The sequence below is a fragment of the Hyperolius riggenbachi genome, chromosome 2, assembly GCF_040937935.1.
Source record: "Hyperolius riggenbachi isolate aHypRig1 chromosome 2, aHypRig1.pri, whole genome shotgun sequence".
NCBI lineage: Eukaryota > Metazoa > Chordata > Amphibia > Anura > Hyperoliidae > Hyperolius > Hyperolius riggenbachi.
This window is the reverse complement of record NC_090647.1, coordinates 323649518-323670079: the sequence shown is the minus strand read 5'-3', so window position 1 is coordinate 323670079 and position 20562 is coordinate 323649518. Positions and strand designations below refer to the sequence as shown.

At 40.7% G+C, this 20562-nt stretch overlaps 1 protein-coding gene across 3 annotated transcripts in view; it reads left to right on the top strand.

Moving 5' to 3' along the window:
• SYTL1 (synaptotagmin like 1) overlaps positions 1-20562 on the top strand; it is a 110849-nt gene that overhangs the window by 67732 nt on the left and 22555 nt on the right. For all 3 annotated transcript variants that reach the window (XM_068269249.1, XM_068269250.1, XM_068269248.1), the window contains 8 exons: positions 3682-3830; positions 3907-4006; positions 10312-10363; positions 11910-11952; positions 13599-13687; positions 15419-15523; positions 17757-17923; positions 19868-19970. In XM_068269249.1, coding sequence (XP_068125350.1) covers positions 3682-3830; positions 3907-4006; positions 10312-10363; positions 11910-11952; positions 13599-13687; positions 15419-15523; positions 17757-17923; positions 19868-19970 — 808 coding nt within the window. The remainder of the gene's footprint in view (positions 1-3681; positions 3831-3906; positions 4007-10311; positions 10364-11909; positions 11953-13598; positions 13688-15418; positions 15524-17756; positions 17924-19867; positions 19971-20562) is intronic.

Here is a 20562-nt window from a genome sequence, read left to right as displayed (position 1 = left end):
TTCTTGAAGCCACATTGCAGAGGGTATAAGTTTTTGTTTCCTGCGAATCTTGCATAAAAGTTGAAGATAGACAGCTTTTTCAATAACTTTCACCAGGAATCAGAATCAAATTTATTTCGCCAAGTGAGGCGGTTGCCACATTAGGAATTGTTTGTGGTACACATCGGCATAGTGCAAGTACAGCATTAAACAAGGTGGTGCATTACACATACATACATTGAGGCATTGAAACAGAGTAGTGCAATACACATACATACATTGACATAGGCATTGAAACATAGTAGTGCAGGTGCATGTGCAATGAAGAACATACATAGAGTAGGTACGTAGCAGCTGAACCAGCTAAATAGCTCAAAAGTTAATTAGTCCTAGGAGCGAATGAAGAACAGCCACAGAGTAAGTGCATATAGGCTATCTAGTCCAGGGTGGCAAGCCTGCTGTGTGCAGGGCTCGAGTTCAGAAGGTGCACTGCTTGGGGGAAGAAGGAGTTCCTGTGTCTAGAGGTCTTGGTGGAAATAGCTCTGTAGCGGTGGTCGGAGTGCATGTGGTTGAAGAAGCTACTGCCAGGATGGTGGGGGTCATGCGTGATCCTGTTAGCCCTTTTCCTCAGCCTGGATGCGTGCAGAAGGTCCAGTGGTGGCAGGGGTTAACCGATGATTCTTTCTGCGGCATTGATTATTTTTTGTAGTCTGTACTTGTCACTTGTGGTGGTGCCTCCATACTAGACGATGATAGAGGAGCACAGGATAGACTCGATGGTGGCAGTATAGAAGCTTGACAATAGGTCCTGTGGCATGCCAAACTTTCTTAGTTGTCTTAGGAAGAACAGCCATTGCTGTGCCTTCTTCTGGCATTTGGTGGTGTTTTCACTCCATCTCAAGTCATTGGTGATGGTAGTGCCCAAGAACCGAACACTTGATACTCTGCTGACCAAGGTGCCATCGATAAAGACTGGGTTGAGTGGAGGAGGGCGCTTTCTGAAGTCTATGACCAACTCTACAGTCTTTGCAGCATTTAGGACGAGCATGTTGTCCTTACACCAGTTGCAGATTCGCTCAATCTCACTGTGGTATGTGCGTTCATCCCCTCCCCTGATGAGGCTAAGTATGGTGGTGTCATCTGCAAATTTAATGACCTTAACACAGTCGGCGGTTGAAGTACATCGGTTAGTATATAGGGAGAAAGGTATCGGAGACAGTACACACCCTTGCGGGGCGCCAGTGTTTGTGGTCCTCAATCGGGAAAGGCAGCTGCCAAGTTTGACTTGTTGCGTCCGATTCGTGAGGAAGTCCTTGATCCAAGCGCAGAGAGTTTGATCGAGCCCGAGTTGCCCTAAGTTGTAGTGCAGTATGTCCGGGCAGATTGTATTAAAAGCAGAGCTGAAGTCTAGGAAGAGGATCCTAGCGTAGGTGTTGGGTCTGTGCAGATGTTCCATGATGAATGCCAGACTGATGTTGATGGCATCATCAATGGTCCTGTTTGCTTTGTAAGTGAATTGAAGTGGATCTAGGAGGGCATTGGTGGAGTCTGCAGTCAGGAAGGAGGGGAGTCTGCAGTCAGGTGTGTAGCTGCTCATACTTTTTGGGTCTAAGGATGGTTTCTTGAGTAGCTTCCCTCAGAGTGGTGTTAAACCTCCTGCTTCCGAGGAACTGTTGGCTGTTAGTACACCTGAACTGAGAGGGATATGATGGCTGCCATATTTATTCCCTTTTAAAGAATACAAGTTACCTGGCAGCCCTGCTGATCTATTTGGATACAGTGTCTGAATCACACACCTGAAACAAATATGTGGCTATTCCAGTCAAACTTCAGTCAGGAACATCTGATCATGCTTGTTCAGGGCCTATGGGTTAGATCAGGGGTGCCCATTTAATAGATTGCGATCTACCGGTTGATCACAAAGGACTTCATGGTAGATCCCAACCCCACTACATTTTCCATTCTGTATATACAATTGTGCTCCTAAAATTGTACATACAGTAGGTAGATCATTTTGACTTGCTAATTTTTAAAGTAGCTCACAAGCCGAAAAAGTGTGGGCACCTCTGGCTTAGAGTATTAGAGACAGATGCTCACTGCTCAAGAGGACAGCCAAATAAACAAAAGGAAATAATTATACCGTATCAGCCCACCATATCCCTCTCACTTCATGTGTGCTTTAAAGCATTAAGGGATCCATGAAGGAAACGAAATAAGTTGCATGGAAGTTCTAAGCATATTTGATACGATACAGGTATTCCGTCCAGTGGAGCTTTCAGGAACAGGCAAGGTAGGCTGGACGAATGTCAGTTCACAGAAGTCCACATCAGTTTGCTTAAGCACTTAAAGCTGAACTAAACCCCAACCTGATAAAGGCAAATTTGAAAACAAATCAGGATGATGAGTAAATATAAACAGTGTAAGCAAAGGGCTGTGTGGAGTACCTGGTCTGAGAGGGTCAACAATTATATCTGGATCTTCAGCTGCAGCTGGCGACGATCATTTGTGAGGATTTGAAACAAGCTCTGATTTCTGGTCTACTATGGTCAGCCACGTAATCTGGTGAGAGGCTATAAATTTATTTCTGCATGCAGCAACACGGTGGTGGAATAGTGTGATCCAGGAGGGCAGGTGCTGTGGAGGTTGAATTGTGTGGGTTTAAAACAGTATCACACTATTGCTATTTTTTCTGATTTATTTGAGGACTTGTGGACACCGAGATTACCCATTAAGGATTGCTGGCTGGGCCAAAAGCGAGATTGCTGATCTGTTGTGGCCAGGCCAGCCACAGCTTCTGGTGAGCGCAATCTTATCTATTGACTGTGTATGCAGCAGAACGTTACATTGTTTTTGGGACTGTGACCACATTATAATCCTTAATCCGGGACTGTTAACCCCCTTTTGATGTTTATGCAATTATTTATCCTGATTGTTGAGCGCCATACTTTGTTAAACCATTGAATATTTAAAGGGACATACACATCCCAAGAATTGGCAATCCAATTAGCTCTAATTCATTGATAACAGACATTGAAGGTTATATGCACATTGGTGGAAGTGTGGTAGAAACGCACGTCTTTTTTTATTTGTAATTGTTTTATACCAGAAGGAAGTAAACTTCCCTACTAAAAATAGGGAAAATATAGTCAAGCAAAAGGAGTGCAGACAATTACCCCCTACAGTTTAGTTTAGTTGGTTTGTGCACAGAAAATACAAGTCACGTAAATGGTTTGTTGTCCTGTCGGTCATGTTGTGGTGTTGGTCGTGCTGTTTGTTGGACATGTGTACGACCCTTAACATTATTTCATTTATAAATAGATATGTTTATATGTCAGAAGTGCGAAACATATAATTTAATAAGGGGTTTTGGGGTCATTGTGTATTACTTTACTGATTAGTAATAAAACATAGTTGTTATCTGATCTTTTCACAAGCTCTTGTTTTTATTAGGTGCTTCTGTGAAAAATTGGTATCCAGCAGGAGGGGATGAGGCAACCATGCAGCTACTTGAGGGTCAAAATTTCAGGATAAAATGAAAATTATTTCTAGTAGTAATAGGTTATTGGATTTCAGCTTGTGCACATGGCAAGGAATACTGTCCTGCTTCCTTGAAATACACGTTTAAAGCGTATTCTTACATTTTCTTTCACAAGTGCCGAGTAAATATGAAACAAATGGTTTGTCTAATCTCTCGATTTCCAGGAAACTGCGATTATCTTTATCAGATACATCTGCACTGAAAAGATTTTCTGGAGACTGGTTCAGTGATGTGAGGGCCTCACGCCCCTGGGGTCAGGTTGGTGGTGTAGATATTGTGAGAGCTTCAATCAGGAGGAAGAAGAAGACTAGAGGTGCGTTAATGTTTCCTTTTGAAGTAGTATATCTTACAAAGGGCTATTCACTAATAACAACCAATGTTATCTGCAGCTGAATGGGACCAGAACTGGGGACACAATGGCTCTGCAGTGAATGGAGGTTATGACAGTGATACCACAGATGAGGATGAACCCGAAATAAAGGCGATAAGGTAAATCCTGAACAGCACTATAAGACAAGACATGTCAATAAGCACCAACTCACAGGAATACATATAAACATAATCTCTATTTAAACAGGTGCGTTTTTGTTAAACACTTCATGGATTTTTGTTGAGCTCCAGCATACAGAACAGATTATATTTCACTATACAACAGTGAGTTCTAAGCTGACTGCACATAGAATGTGCAAGAACGGTGTTCCATTCCAAGTCATCCAATCTGATCAGAGAGAGATCTGTTGGCTGCCTATTCACCGCAGATTAGTTCCCGATCGATCTCCGCCTGAAATCTTTCAGGAATCGGCCTTGCGATGCTGCCTCACAGCCCCTGGTTGTGTCCCCCCAAATGTTGTATGTACCTCAAGTGCCCCTGCATTTATACTTTACCTGTCACATTGTCCCAAAGTGTCCACCGTACTTCTACATTGGCTCCTCACGTGGCTGCCAGTGTTAAAGCATGTGGGGCGCTAAATGCTAGTAGTCACATGAGACCCAAATGCGGAAGTATGGTGGACACAGTGGCGCACTCTCAGCAGATGGCATGACAGGGAAAGTATAAATGCACAGGCACTGGGGGTACATACAACATTTTGAAGGGACAGCAGATGGGTATTTCCATCACGTTCATCATTCACGATTATTGCATGCTGTTACCCAATCAACCACATAGGCCCGAGATTTCCCAGTATGTATGATCGATACATTTGACCAATTATGACCTGAAATTAGTCAAATTTATGATCGAGCATGCTTTTGGCAGCACTGATTTTCATCCCATTTGATAATAATTATCGAATAGGATGGTTGATCGGCTGCCAAGTCCATAGGTGTATGGCCACCTTTATACCCATCAACATTTTTAGATCTTGTGTTAGTGGGTTTTTAGAAAGACAAGGAATAAGTTATTTGGTATTTCCTGAGATGGTATATAGTGATGGTCCTGTCTGGGAGAACTCATGGAGAAGCACGTGATCAGTTTGGTCAGGTGAAAAATATGAAAGTCTTTGATTTGCTAGTCATGATCATGTGCTAAAGCAGAATGTGATCGCAGCAAATCAGAGCTTTGCAAATATATCAGCTGACTAAACAAATCACATTCTTCTCCATGAGTTCTCCTAGACATGACCATCACTACTGGTGAATCTCTATGGGGGGTGTGAGGCAGTGGTAACATGGCTGTAAAGGAAAAATCAGAGGCACAGAGGTTACAGACCTACATTACTTGGGCCCATAAATATAATCTTTAATTATATTTTAAATATCAAATTTACACACTGGCACAGTTTCTGACCCCCATTATCTATCAAATCTTGCAAAAATCCTGCCTAGTGCCAATTTCACATTAATTCTGCACTGACGTTACATCCCATAATGACACATACAGTATGTAGATGCATATGGCTAATGTGAAGTAATGTGAGCGTTTAAAGAACATGTCAGGAATAAGTCCTGTCCACCACCCCATCCAGGATGCACAATATTTCCCTGAACATTTTTACAAAATTAGAATTTAGACAAAATCAGTAGTTAACTATGAAGTAAAAGGTGTTGCAGAAATTGTAATAAATATGTGTAAGCAAACAAACACAGTTTAACTGCAGAACTTTTACTTCCTCAACTTCCATAATCTGCCATTGTTTGACTTACCATTTCAGTTCTAATTTTAGATGCTACGTGCTCACAGGGTTTGTATAGTTATTGTTACATTACAATTACCTGTAACAGGTACATAACAAAGCCAGCTCCTGAAAGCCTCCAGGCAAAACATATTTTTTACTGTCACTTACTGAACTTGACTGAAAATTCTCAAACAGAAACAAAACAGCCATAAAGCCTTCCCTGTCTGGTCATAACCTTACCTTATTGCTGTCTGTGGTCTGTTGTGGATATCAGGGATGCTCGGATACCCCCAATCAAGTATCGAGTAATCACAAATTCGACTCCGCCCACTTACAAATTGACTCATGATCACGATCACGAATAGAAACAGATATCCGACTTGAGTGAGATTTTGAGTCAAATAACTGCATGTAATCACGAGTCGTGATTCGTGATTAAAAAACCAGCCGATTTTAACGGTTAATAGCAAAGCCACCTTACATGCTAGACACTTTGCCAGCTATGTTAAGAAGAACAGTGGGAACAAAAGGTAAACCTTTTTTTCAAAAAGAACTTATATTTTTTAAGAAAATCGATTTTAAGTTTCAAAGGAAAAAAGTATTCATGATTAAAAACCACCAAAACCCGCCGACTTTAGCGGTTAATAGCAAAGCCCCCTTATATGCTAGAAACCCCAAATTTGCCAGATATGTTAAAAAGTACGGTGGGAACCAGAGGATTTTTTTTTTTCAAAAAGACCTTATAGTTTTTGAGAAAATCGATTTTAAAGTTTTCAAAGGAAAAAAGTATACATTTAAATGCTGTTCAATACACACACGGACCCTACATGTAATCAGGTCAGAATCCCTTGACCTCAGAATCAGAATCAATTTTATTTCGCCAAGCATGACTGGGTCAGGCCCGGAATTGGGTTTGGCACAATGGAGCAGTACATAGAAAGAAAGGCAGGAAAAGGGTTAGAATGATACAATCATACTAAAATGTAAGCATACACGAATATACAATTCAACAATTAGATATACACAGCCGAAGTCTGCCGCTCCTATGCGGGTGGTAGGTCGCTGATAGGGGATGGTAGCATGTTAAGGGAGTTCAGGAGGCTAACGGCCATCGGGAAGAAAGAGTTCTTGTGTCTGGTGGTCTTGGTGGGGATGGCCCGAAGTCTCCGACCCAGTGGAAGTGGGGTGAAAAAACAATGGCCTGGGTGAGAGAGGTCACTTGCAATCCTCAGTGCCCTGGCTCGCAGTCTAGTGTTATACAGGTGGTCTAGTGGGGGCAGAGGTCTCCCAATGATCCTCTCCGCCGACCTAATGATCCTCTGTAACTTGTGCCTGTCACTGGCGGTGGCTCCCGCATGCCAGACCAAGATGGCGGAGCAGAGGATCGATTCAATGGTGGCAGTGTAAAAGCATGTTAGAATCTCCTGAGCCATGCCGAACTTTCGCAATTGGCGGAGGAAGAAGAGTCGCTGCTGGGCTCTCCGTTGGGTTGACGTGATATTGACTCTCCAGCTGAGATCGCTGGAGATGGTGGTGCCCAGCAGGCGAGCGCAGGGCACTCTGGTCACCTCGGTGCCATCGATGTAGATGGGAGGTGGGGTAGGTGCCGACTTCCTAAAGTCAATTATAAGTTCGACGGTTTTGGCCGTGTTGAGCACCAGGCTGTTCTCCTTACACCAGTGGCATAGTCTTTCCACCTGCTGCTGGTACTCCCGGATGTTGTCCTTGGTGACGAGGCCAACAATGGTGGTGTCATCCGCAAATTTAATGACTTTGACGGAGTCTGCCGTGGATCTGCACTCATTTGTGTAAAGGGAGAAGAGCAGCGGGGACAGGACGCAGCCCTGGAGTGCCCCTGTGTTTGTTAACGCTTCTCGTGAGTAGATGTCCCCCAGCCTGACAACTTGGGATCTGTTAGAGAGAAAGTCAGTGATCCATAGCCGTAGGGTGGAGTGGACCCCTAGTGTGGTCAGGACATTCTGGAGGGTGCGTGGGCATATAGTGTTAAATGCAGAGCTGAAGTCTAGTAGCAGTACTGTGGCATATGCATCCCTCCTGTCTAGATGGTTGTAGATGTATTCCAAACAGATGTTTAGAGCGTCGTCAGTGGACCTATTTGCCCTATAGGCGAACTGGAGTAGGTCTAGTAGGGACAAGGTGGATAGCTTTAGCGTGGATAAGACCACTTTCTCTAGGGACTTCATGACGACGGACGTCAGGGCTACAGGCCTGTAGTTGTTGAGGTCAGAGATGACTTGTTTCTTAGGAACAGGAATGATGGTGGACCTCTTGAAGCACGCAGGGACTCTGCCCTCTGTCAGTGACCTACTGAAGATGGCAGAGAGGATGGGGGCAAGTTGCTCCGAACAGGTTTTGAGGCAGGCTGGGGACACGCCGTCAGGTCCCGAGGCTTTCCTGGCATTTAGCGTGGACAGGAGGTGCCGACCTGAGTGCCGATGCAGGTCCCCTGCAGGTACACCACTCCTGCACTTTACCAGACTGAAGAACAAAACTAGAGACCGCACTCAGAAGGCTTATTCAAAACTGTATTGTCAGTGATCAGAGCACGACAGAGGCACACGACATGTTTCGGGCGTAGCCCTGTCATTTACCGCATTTAAATGTATACTTTCTTCCTTTGACATTTTAAAATCGATTTTTTTCTCAAAAAATATAAAGTCTTTTTGAAAAAAAAATGTCCTCTTGTTCCCACTGTTCTTCTTAACATATCTGGCAAATTTGGTGTTTCTTGCATGTAAGGGGGCTTTGCTATTACATGTTAAAGTCGGCAGGTTTTTAAAGGGGCACTACAGCGAAAAACTGAAATATGTAAAATATGTGCGAACACATACAAATAAGAGTAAAATGATCCATAAATTACTTTTTGTCCTATGTTGCTGTCACTTACAGTAGGTAGTAGAAATCTGACAGAAGTGACAGGTTTTGGTCCATCTCTTTATAGGGGATTGTCATGGATATATTTATTTTCAAAAGCACTTAGTGAATGGCAGTTGCTCTGTCCAACTGACAAAAAACTGTGTAGCAAGCAGGGAAGCTGGCCAGCATCATTGTTTAAAACACTTTTTCAGGAATATTATTATAAAGAATAGAAGCCTTGCTGAGAATCGAGAAATGAAGAGATGGACTAGTCAAAAACCTGTCACTTCTGTCAGATTTTTTACTCTGGAAAAAATGTACTTATTTGTATATGTTTCAGTTTTACAGTTTTTCGCTGTAGTGCCCCTTAATCACGAATACCGACTAGTGAACATGAGTAACTTGTGATCACAAGTCGGGTAACAAATGCAATCACGAGTGCATTCGTGATCGCGAGCCGATCACTAATGCCGATTACGACCTCGTGATCGTAAAAAATGGCTCATAATCACAAGTTATTCGTGATCGCGAGCTGGTGATGCGCACCACTGGTGGATATGTTCTCTTTACCCTCCTCTTCATGGCATCCCTGCATTCCACAGGAAGGAAAGGAAATAATTTTCTATTTGAATTAAGGGAGATATAAAACTGGGAGTGGTTCTTAATCCTGCTTATTTAGTACAGATCCCAAACACAGAAAATTTCCAGTTATGCCTATAAACAGTGCTGAGGGAGACACCTACCGTACTTTAAAATAATACCAAAATACCAGATGCATAAAAAGGAACCACAGCACATTTGGGTACTTAACTGTATTGATTGGTACTTATTGATTAAACATTTTCCCCGCGTTTATCACAGTAAAACAAAGAAAACTGCTTTTTTGGGCAAATAGATGTGGAGAAAACATTTAGTTTTCATCCATGTATGTCTGGGTTTATCTATGTATTCCTTTTCTAGACAATGATATAGTGTTTTAACATGGAAATAGTCAAGCTAAGGAAAAAATTTTTTTTTTCATAATATACGGTAAGTTCACTGTTTTATATATGAAAATGTTAGAGGGCCATTTTAAATATATGACATATGTTCTGGTTCTCTAAGGGCCTATTTCCACTACACGCTTATTCTGGATGCAGAACACTGACTCCAATGAATGCCTATGGGAAATCTGCATCAGAAAATCGCATTTAGTGGAAACAGGCCCATAGGCATTCATTGGAGTCAGTTTTTCTGCATCCAGAATCCACATGTAGTGGAAACAGGCCCTTAACTTTCAGAACAGCACCATTCTAACGGAGTTATCCATAACTCCGTTAACCAGAGGAGTAACCAGAATAATACCCTGGCCTTGCAGGATGCACAAAGCTATTTTTACAGTACATTATACACTAAAAAGCTGTGTTACATTATTAAGTTTGTCTTTATCTTCATTTTTTTCATTACTGTATTTGGACACTAATACAGAGTGTATGGTGTGGTTATAGCAGGAAGTATAATAGAGTATTAGTTAGGCCTATTTTTAATAGTACATTTAAAACAACCAGAAACTGCATTCATCTGGCATTTACTAGTCCCGGTTGCTGCTGGATAATTGTGTTTCTATTGTACGTACACATCTATTTTACATAAAAATATCTGCAAAAAGCTACAGCTGCCTAAATGTTTAATTAAATCACTAAACAGTCAGCCTGTACAGAACCTCATCATGATAGATGATAGTATACCACTGCTAGAGTTATTATTCTTGATATGAATGCTGACCCTGGTAAATCAATGACTTATTTTTTCAACTTTTAGTGACAGGTTGTCCAGTACGCCACCAACTAAAGAATTATGTGAGGATGTCCAGGTATGTGTAGAGTAGGTATGTTGTGATGGGTGAATGTTACTGTCTATCAAAGTGTGGAAAGTGAACACCTTTTAGTCCCCTGTGTGTATTTTCATAGCTTCTAGCACAAAGAATGATTTGAACACTTCTAAGTTAAACTCAGGGTTATGGCTGCATATGTTTCATTGCCCTATTACATGCAAGAAACTGCAGGCATTTGCTACGATTTAACCCCCTGCATGGACTTCAAGGGAAATTCCACTTTCAATTCTCAAAAATACTGTAAACCTGGAAAGGTGCTGCACAAGTCTGACTGCAGTTCAATGTAATTAAAAATTATTTTTCCATTTCAATCTGCATTCAGCCAGTGGTGTAGCAATAGGGAATGCAGAGATTGTGAATGTACTGGGGCCCATTAGAGGCCCTCCCTTAACCGCTGTGTTAACTCTTTATTGGTGCTATCCCAGTACTGATCATTTTAATAGATGCTTAGAATAGTAGTAATCATTAACAACTTGGCCCTCTCCCGCTGGTTACACCTCTGGGACAATGCAGATGCACTTGGCAGAATTTGGTGTTCCATATCAATTATGTATACTAGAGTGCAAGAGGGGGCCCAATGTAAAACTTGCACTGGGGCCCAAAGTTCCCTATTCACCACTGCATCCAACTAAGAATTTCCAAATTGTTCTTCTTTGCAGTCTTAGCAGCTGTACTTGGTGTACTCTGTCAGGCATACTATTGCTGTGAGACCAATTCCAACACGTGGACTAATCCATTTACTGGCCATAAACTATGGCACTCCAGTCTACCAGTTTCTGTTAAGCTGGCCATACACTATTTTTTTCTATAGATTACACATTTAAAAGCCCTGTGCAATGCCTAAATTATATGCACATAAAAATAGAGTATTCAAGCTGATAGAATATTTGCTACTAATCAATATCATTTATAGAGCCAGACTGAGATCAAACTTAAAACCTAGAATATTTTGCATGCCATCACCCGTCTCTGGTGTTTGACTAGGGTCATTTATTGTTTGCACGTTAACACAACCAAAACTTTTATATAAAGCCTTAATAAAGACATTAGCTGTTGGCTTATCTATGCACATTGCATAAACACACAGACACCATTTTTGCCCTACGTTCATTGGAGCAGAAGTCATTTTTCTTTGGTTAAAAGCTAGGAGTTGTAGCCCTAAAGGCTAAGTTCAAGGGGAAGAGTCACACCCCACGTTATGCACGTATTGTGTTGCATGCAGTCAATAAACAATATGCTTCACTGCTGCTAACATGCACATTATGCAGTAACACACTGCATGCTCCATGTTCGGGTACCGGAGTTAATTAGATTGCATCACACCTGATGCACTCTAAACGTTGCATAGACATAGACTTACAATTACAGTATGTTACGGCACATTAAGTAAGCTCTGTTACACTGCACTCCAGTCCACACTCCACTGTGAAGGTGGCTTAACTGCAGTGTTTGAATAACAAGAAGTAAGTTACATTTATGACATGTTCCTGTCCCAGGTAATACCAGGTTTTTCTTTTTTATGCAGGATGGGAACACTTCCCTAGAAGAGGAGCGAATCAGTACTCCAGGTTAGTATGATTAGGTGATCAGCTGTCTTGCCTATCTAGAGAGAAAGTGCTGGTAAGTGTCATGGAGTAAAAGATAAGGACTTGAACTGGAACAAATTACTTTTCATGGGTAGTTGTGTGGTCTGATGCTTCTCAACTGAACTGCCTACCCAACTTCTCATTAAAACTCTTAACTGAAGCGTCAACGGATCAATTCAAAGTTCTATATTACTATATTCTAAACAACTGTGTTTTATGATAGTTTTTTTTGTCTATTTTACATTATGGAAAATGGAGGTGGAACGATCATTTACTTTACTAAATAAATACTACAGGAAGGGCAGATGGCAGGATATCAGAATGGGGGAATCTTGCCTTTGACATTTATTTAAATACTTATGATGTAGAAGCCTATTTACAATTTGTTTACTAACTTTGGCAATCGAAAAAGTAATGCTGTTTTAAAGAAATAATTATTATTATTAATAGACTGGGTACTGGATGATGCACAGATGTCACTTTTCTGACAAACTTTAATCAACAGTTTATTTGCAGTGCCCATTTTAAGCATTTACCCAGAATTCTTGCTGTTTATAAATTGGCGGTTTCATTGCCCAGAGCCAGCCATTCAGGATCACTGCAAGGGCTCTGTGTCCAACCGATTTCTACATACTTCCTGGCATATCTCAAAACTATGTGCATAATTGGAGCAAGCACAGCCCAACACAAAACTCCAGTGTCACCATTCTGGTCAGCTGGATCCAATTAACAGACAGCGGGGGATGTGTATGTCAACTAATGAGTTCTGTGTGCGTGCAGCATTCTGTACAAAGTGTCAAAAAAGCTATTCATGTTGTGCATAGTTCATTAACAGAAATACCTTCATAATTATATCCTGACAATTTACTTGACTATGGTTATAAGAAATGATACAAAAGAGTGGATGCCTGTTATTAATTAGGATGACAAGAATCTGCTCAAGGAAAAAACTGTAATTTTATGTACATCCAATGTTGACAAAAAATAGATACAATAAGGAACTTCTGAGTGGATAGTTAGTGGCATATTGTCTTTATAATATTAGCTACAGGACCACCATCAAAGGAGCGCTGGTAGTACTCCAGTATTGGGTTCAAGGTGATGAGATTCAGCATTTTACCTTATAGTGGGTCCCAGGAGAGACCCTGGATTGTACCTTGCATATAAATGATCTCTCCCTGATATTGTTTACCTGGATTACTGCATTCTACCACTAGATATTCAATTAGATTTTAGTAGACATCTGATAATTGTTGGTTGAATTTCCACCACCGCTATCTTTGCACTAATTGCACCTGAAAGTCATGCGCCTGTTGCTCTCATTCTGCTTCTGCAGCTGCATGGTTGACAGAACAGCCTTTTGCAATTAATCTTTGCTCAACAAAATTATTGAAAATCAAAATGGCCTTAGATTTTTTTAGCTTACCATTACATTTGATAGTGTTCTTGAATCTAACTTCTGAGCTATTGAATAAATATGATAGTCTGTGGGTGCCCTAACCCTTACACTCTCATATCATATGCCACCAAGAGAAAAGCAATTCTTTGAACTTATCACTGAGCTTATCACCCAGTTAATGATTCCATATATCTAAAAACTTTTTTTATGTTGATGTTTATGCTTCCAGATCACATCCCTTTACGACATCGCATCCCTAGCGTGGGAGAACTTGATATGGAAGAGATAAATTTATCTCCAGTGGCTTTACCAGGAGATGTGAGTATTGTTTCATGCATTACAATCCTTACAGAACACATGTGTACAAAGACATACACCATGTCACTATATTGCAACTCACACATGACACATGAAGTCTCTGGTAAATACACTGGCACAGAGCATAAGAACTCAGAATCCAGATTCATAGATTAGGAACTATGCCAAACTACGGTGAGCCAAACAGAGCACATGATGAAACATAAGCACAGAATACCTGTGAAACCACATTGACAAAATGATTAGTAGCTCCAGAGACATTGGATACTTACATAACATGCAAATATCTACTTGTCTTGTAAAAGCTAACGTAGAAACTTTGGAGCTCAACTAACTTAATATTCATTTTCATCATCTCACTTTGAAGCATAATCACAAAAGAACATATCAGAATCAGCACTGTGGTTGGTCCCCCTATAATCGTGTTTCCCAATCTTGTATTCAAAATCCTCCAGCAGTGCATGTTTTGCTGTTACCCTCCTCTATCCTCATCTATCCTCATCTATATCGATTAACACCAGGATAGTGCATGTTTTGCTGTTACCCTCCTCTATCCTCATCTATATGGATTAGCCCCAGGAAAGTGCATGTTTTGCTGTTACCCTCCTCTATCCTCATCTATATGGATTAACCCCAGGATAGGTTTAGGAAACTATGCCATATAATAAAGTCTTGTCCCTAAGAACTAAAAAAAACACAATAATAAATATACAAAAACCCAGCAGCAGCTAAACTGCATGTTGTTTAAAAAATCTTTAGTAATCTTAAGGCTCATTTACCCTGGAAAAAAAACGTACCTCTTATTTTTATATGTTTGCACATATTTAAAATTTTACAATTGCCTTTCACTAAGTGCTTTTGAAAATAAATAAATCCCTGATAATCCCCAATGAAGAGATGTCGCTTCTGTCAGATTTCTACTACCTACTGTAAGTGACAGCAACATAGGAGAAAAGTAATTTATGGCTCATTTTGCTCTGGAAAAAGCGTACTTCTTATTTGCATATGTTTGCACATATTTAAAATTGTAAAATTTTTCGCCATAGTGCCCCTTTTTAACCTCTTGACGACCAGCTAACGCCGATTGGTGTAAACTGGTCGTCTGCGGGTTACCATGGAAATGGCCGATCGAGCGGCCTTTCCATGTCAGTTCACGGAGGGTGTCTCCGTGAACAGCCGGAGAGCCGCCGATGGCGGCTCGCCGGCAAAATGTAAACAGGCGGGGAAGAAATCCCCGCTGTTTACATCATACGGCGCTGCTGCGCAGCAGCGCCGTAAGGCAGATCGGCGATCCCCGGCCTCTGATTGGCCGGGGATCGCCGGCATATGATAGGCTGAAGCCTATCCTTCAATGCGCAGGACGGAAATCCGTCCTGCGCAGCACACAGGGGAAGGGAGAGGGAGGGAGCGGGCGAGAGGGCGGAAAGTGCTGCGGAGGGGGGCTTTGAAGAGCCCCCCGCTAAGCAACTGCAGCCGGCGGCGATCAGACCCCCCCAGCAGGACATCCCCCTAGTGGGGAAAAAAGGGGGGTAGTCTGATCGCCCTGCTGCACTCCTGATCAGTGTAAAATCCCCTGGTCGGCAAGTGGTTAAGTAGAAATATCTACTTTATAATAGCAATTTATAGCGAAATTCCACAATATGTTAATTAGTCACTGTTATCATATCATACACTACATATGTATATATAAAATTTTGTTACTGTAGTAGCATATGATCTACTTGTTTTTAGGACTACCATAGTAGGAGTGACATGTCCCAGGCAAAAGGTCCAGGAGGGGATGGACATCGGATCCTTAGTTACAGTCCATCAGTGCCAACTCTGGGAGATAAATCTGTAAGGAATTGATTTACATATTTTATCAGTATTTTGAAAGTGCAAGCATGTATTGCAATTATATATATTTTTGCATGAGGAGGTCTTGGGCCTGATTTACTAAGGCATCAACAGAATGACAATCATCTAGGATCCTTCAAAACTGGCCAACACCAGATATGCAGAAAAAAAATGTATGAATGCAACAATAAGTGCACACCCAATAATTCACTACCTTTTCTGCACCCATTGCTATAGACTAATTTTACCCGGCCTAGGGCTATAAACACCTAGTATAGATCAATACATGTATTAATAATGTTTTAGAAATCTTATGGTAGACTTTAATCATTTTATTAATCATGTTTCCAGTTTTAAGGTTGAAAGATAGATACATTCTTAAAATAATTTTATTGTGTCTGCTTGAATTTTTTTTACAGTTTTAATAATTAAAATTAAAAGGGACCTTGAGCAGTGGCTAAAAAATGAAATCGGGACTTACCTGGGGCTTCCTCCAGCCCCCCGTAGCCCACGGGGTCCCCCATCATCCTCTTCTCCCCTTCCGTGGTCCCGCTGCCAGCTCTGGTAATCCAGTGACTTTGGCTCAAGTCACGCATGCCCCTGGCGCACACCCTGCAAGTCATCACGCCGGTCACCATAAGAGTCCAGCGCATGCGCAGTTTTCTAAAGACTAAAGTGCACATGCTCAGGACTCTTAGAGCGACCAACGTGATGATACGCAGGGGGCGCACCGAGGGCATGCACACGCCGGATTACCTCATTACCACTGTGCGATTTGTATATACCATCCTGATATGTAAATGTATATATATATGTTATGCCAATATACCAAAATACACTTGATGGAAAGAGGAAAAAAAAAGAATTATAAATATCACAGAAAAAAAAAGAATTATAAACATCGCAGAAAAAAAAAAGAATTATAAATATCACAATGTATCACTTTTTAAAAGCCTGAAAATGTTAAGGTGTTTTTAAGCACCTTTTAAATAAATGTGTTGGCATTTGCAGACTGTTGTGGTGTGTGTTGTTGCCCCATTTACTGTACAGAAATGTGCATAAAACTTGCTGCCAAAGACAGCATTGTTGTATAATAGTTATATAACCGAAACCTACAATAATGCCAGTCTTAGCTGCACCGCATCTAAACATTTGCACAACGATCTCTAGATTAGTCTCTGATTATTGTTTTATAAGTTAGAGAGGCTTAGTACTAGTTTGCGTTTCTTATTGTAGTCAATAATGATAAACAACCCAATATATTTTCTCTGGAGCAGTTAGATTTTATTCTGATTCATGCTGAATTTTGTATACGCCATTAGTCTTTTACATGCATTATACTGTAATTTACCATTATGATACAAAACTGATGATCATTTCCATAGCTTAAAGCCCAACTAAACCTAGCATGGGACAAGGTCAGTTCGAATAGCAATCACGTTAATAAGTAAATACAAACAGTGTATAAAAGGAAAGTAATATACAAATACATTTTTCATGAGTCAGGTAGGCTTGCCAGTGCTCCATGTAAATACAGACTGTGAATGGGTTAATCAGGAGTGACCATGTAACTCTCAAAGTAGGAAGTAGAACAAATGCCAGACTGGATTTCCCAGCATTACAGCAGAAAACATGAAGCTGAAGGCGGTGGCCAAGGGCTGTGGCAGAAGTAGTGACAAGGGTGGAACATGTTTGCATACTCAATTTATGGGACTTATATGTTATGATTTCTCTGTATGTGTAGATTACTTGGATTTTTACCAACATCTGGGCCATATGCAATTCACTTTTTCTCCTGAGTTTTCTCCTAGGTGATATTTCAGTTTGTAAATAAAATGCCCTTTTTAAACCAACAGCAAGCAAGAAAATACTCAAAATAATTTTGATAGCACCTTTTCACCTATGTTTGGTACTTTTTCAATTGCAAAGTAAAAATTTAAATACAAGATGAAAAATAATCTCCTAGGAGAAAACTCAAGTGAAAAAGCTGTATATGGGCCCTGGTGTAAATCTCATGTCAGTAGTCCAATTACAAATATATTTACTGAAAAAACATTAATGTTTTTATTTCGTATTTATTTAACCCACTGTAAATTACACTAAACATCATGTGTGCCTCTAGACTTTAATAACTTTACTTTTGGGTTTTGTTGGTCTTTTAGCAGAGAATTGCTTTTCCTGTCTCTCGCTTAGTATTGCCTGTTTGTTACAAAACCAGTTCTTTCTCCTATAGCTCTCTGGCAGCATGATGAGCCTGTTCAGTGCGGGAGAAATCCATTCTCTGGAGGTCCAAGGTTGGATCCAATTCTCTCTTCAGTACGACTCACCCAAAAAGGAGCTGAGAATCCTGATTATACAGTGCAGGGACCTGACGCCGGCACACAGCCAGATCTCTAATCCGTAAGTTGGGTTAAGCTAAAGCTAGTACTTTGTTATTGAGATTTACAGGAAGTTCTGAGAGAAGATGGATAGTTCTGGAAGACATTTATTTATTCATTTTATTTATTTATTGTATTTATAAAGTGCCAACATATTACACAGCGCTGGACATTAGTTAAAAGGAACCTTAACTCTAAAAAAAACAAAAAAACAGTTTCACTTACCTGGGGCATCTACCAGCCCCTGTAGCCATCCTGTGCGCTCAGAGTCACACATGGCTCCTCCGGTCCCCTGCTGCCAGCTAGTTTCGTTTTCAGAGTCAGCGGGCCACCATGCATACCTTTGCACGCATTTCCGCTGACGCAGGAAGCTATAGCAGACATTAACACATATATTATAAAAATATACGCGTAAAAATGTACGTGTTAATGTCCGCGACAATGTTTCATCTCGAAACATTTCGAAAATGAAACTAGCTGGCAGCGGGGGACTGGAGGAGCCATGAGTGACTGCGAGGGCACAGAATGGCTGCAGGGGGCTGGTAGATGCCCCAGGTTAGTGAAACTAATTTTTTGTTTAGAGCTAAGGTTCCTTTTAAGGTTGCAGACAATATTTAGGGGTGACATACAGCAATAAGACAATAAGGGAATACATGCAAGCCAGATCATGCAGCACAGTATGAGTACAAGGTAATGCTTAGTCAGTCACTGGATGGGAGCATGGAGATTAGGCAAGTCAAGTTCACTCAAGAGTTCACTCAGATCCATAGGATGGGTGTACATTAATGGAGGTGCATGAACAGGTATGCATTTGAGTGAACTCAACTTGCCTAATCTCCATGCTCCCATCCAGTGACTGACTAAGCATTACCTTGTACTCATACTGTGCTGCGTGATCTGGTTTTTCTTGTATTCCTGTATTGTCTTATTGTTGTATGTCACCCCTAAATATTGTCTGTAACCTTAAAGTGGACCCAAATTAAACATTTTCAGAAAAAGATTTCAGAAATAAAATCTATTTTCTAAATTATAATAATAAATAGCAGCCTTTTTTCAGCTGCATGATGACAAATATAAAATATTTTACACTTATTGGAGGAACCCCTCCCTTCCTTTCATATTGCCAAGACATAATCCAGCAGACTGGTGGAGTAGGTGGTGTCCAGCAAAGGAGGAATTGCTAATGGCTGCCACCTGTATAACCCTAGTTATGAAAAGAGAAGGGTGAAAAGCATGCACTGATATGCTCATAGGCTTGAAGGAGTGTTTATTTATCTTTGTATGTATCAGAGTGGTGCAACTAAATATTTTGAATTTAAAAAAATGTTTGGTTTGGGTCCGCTTTAACTAATGTCCAGCGCTGAGTAATATGTTGGAGCTTTCTAAATACAATAAATAATTAAATAAATAATTAAACAGGTAGGAGACATAAGGAAAAGGACCCTGCCCGAAGGCTTACAATCTAGAGGGGACAATAAAGTAAATGTGGGTGAAAAAACCCTCTGGGCCAGTGGTGACTACTAGCTTAGCATAAACCTATTATCATCAATCAATAAATAGCATCCAGTGATGTGGAAAAGAAGGCTACTCAAACTGCTACCTACGGAGAACAGTACCAGGGGTGTACTAGTGCAGAAGCATGTATTTTGGTACAGGCTTTGTCACAATCCTGGTGTGGGATGTAATTTAAAGATATATTAGTCAAGGTACACTTTTGGTCATGGATTTCAGCTTAATATTTTATTTGAGAATTAGAGGAAACAGATGTGGAAGATTAGAGTTGTCAGGAATTGGTAGTAGGTTAGGATTAAACACATGTAAGGGTTTGAGGACTATAAGGACAGCTGGAGTTAGTCTTGGAAACAAAGGCTAGGGGATAGGATTTGGGAAGGTTAGGCTTATTATCTTGAATCTTCTATGCTGTTCTGTCTTTGCCAGTTTACCACAGTACCATGTCTTTCCTAAGGTATGTGAAAAGTTATTTACTCCCTGATAAATCTGTGCAAGGGAAGAGGAAAACAAAGGTGAAAAAGAAGACTGTGGATCCACTCTTCAATGAGACCCTTAAGGTTAGTTTTATCAATTGTGAATCCATTTTCAAGCAAGGACAGAAGATTTGTGATTCAGACTATTAAACAGTATCTAGGTGCATATACAGTGGAGGAAATAATTATTTGACCCCTCACTGATTTTGTAAGTTTGTCCAATGACAAAGAAATGAAAAGTCTCAGAACAGTATCATTTCAATGGTAGGTTTATTTTAACAGTGGCAGATAGCACATCAAAAGGAAAATCGAAAAAATAACCTTAAATAAAAGATAGCAACTGATTTGCATTTCATTGAGTGAAATAAGTTTTTGAACCCTCTAACAATAAAAGACATAATACTTAGTGGAAAAACCCTTGTTTGCAAGCACAGAGGTCAAACGTTTCTTGTAATTGATGACCAAGTTTGCACACATTTTAGGAGGAATGTTGGTCCACTCCTCTTTGCAGATCATCTCTAAATCCCTAAGGTTTCGAGGCTGTCTCTGTGCAACTCTGAGCTTGAGCTCCCTCCATAGGTTTTCTATTGGATTAAGGTCCGGAGACTGACTAGGCCACTTCATGACCTTAATGTGCTTCTTCTTGAGCCACTCCTTTGTTGCCTTTGCTGTATGT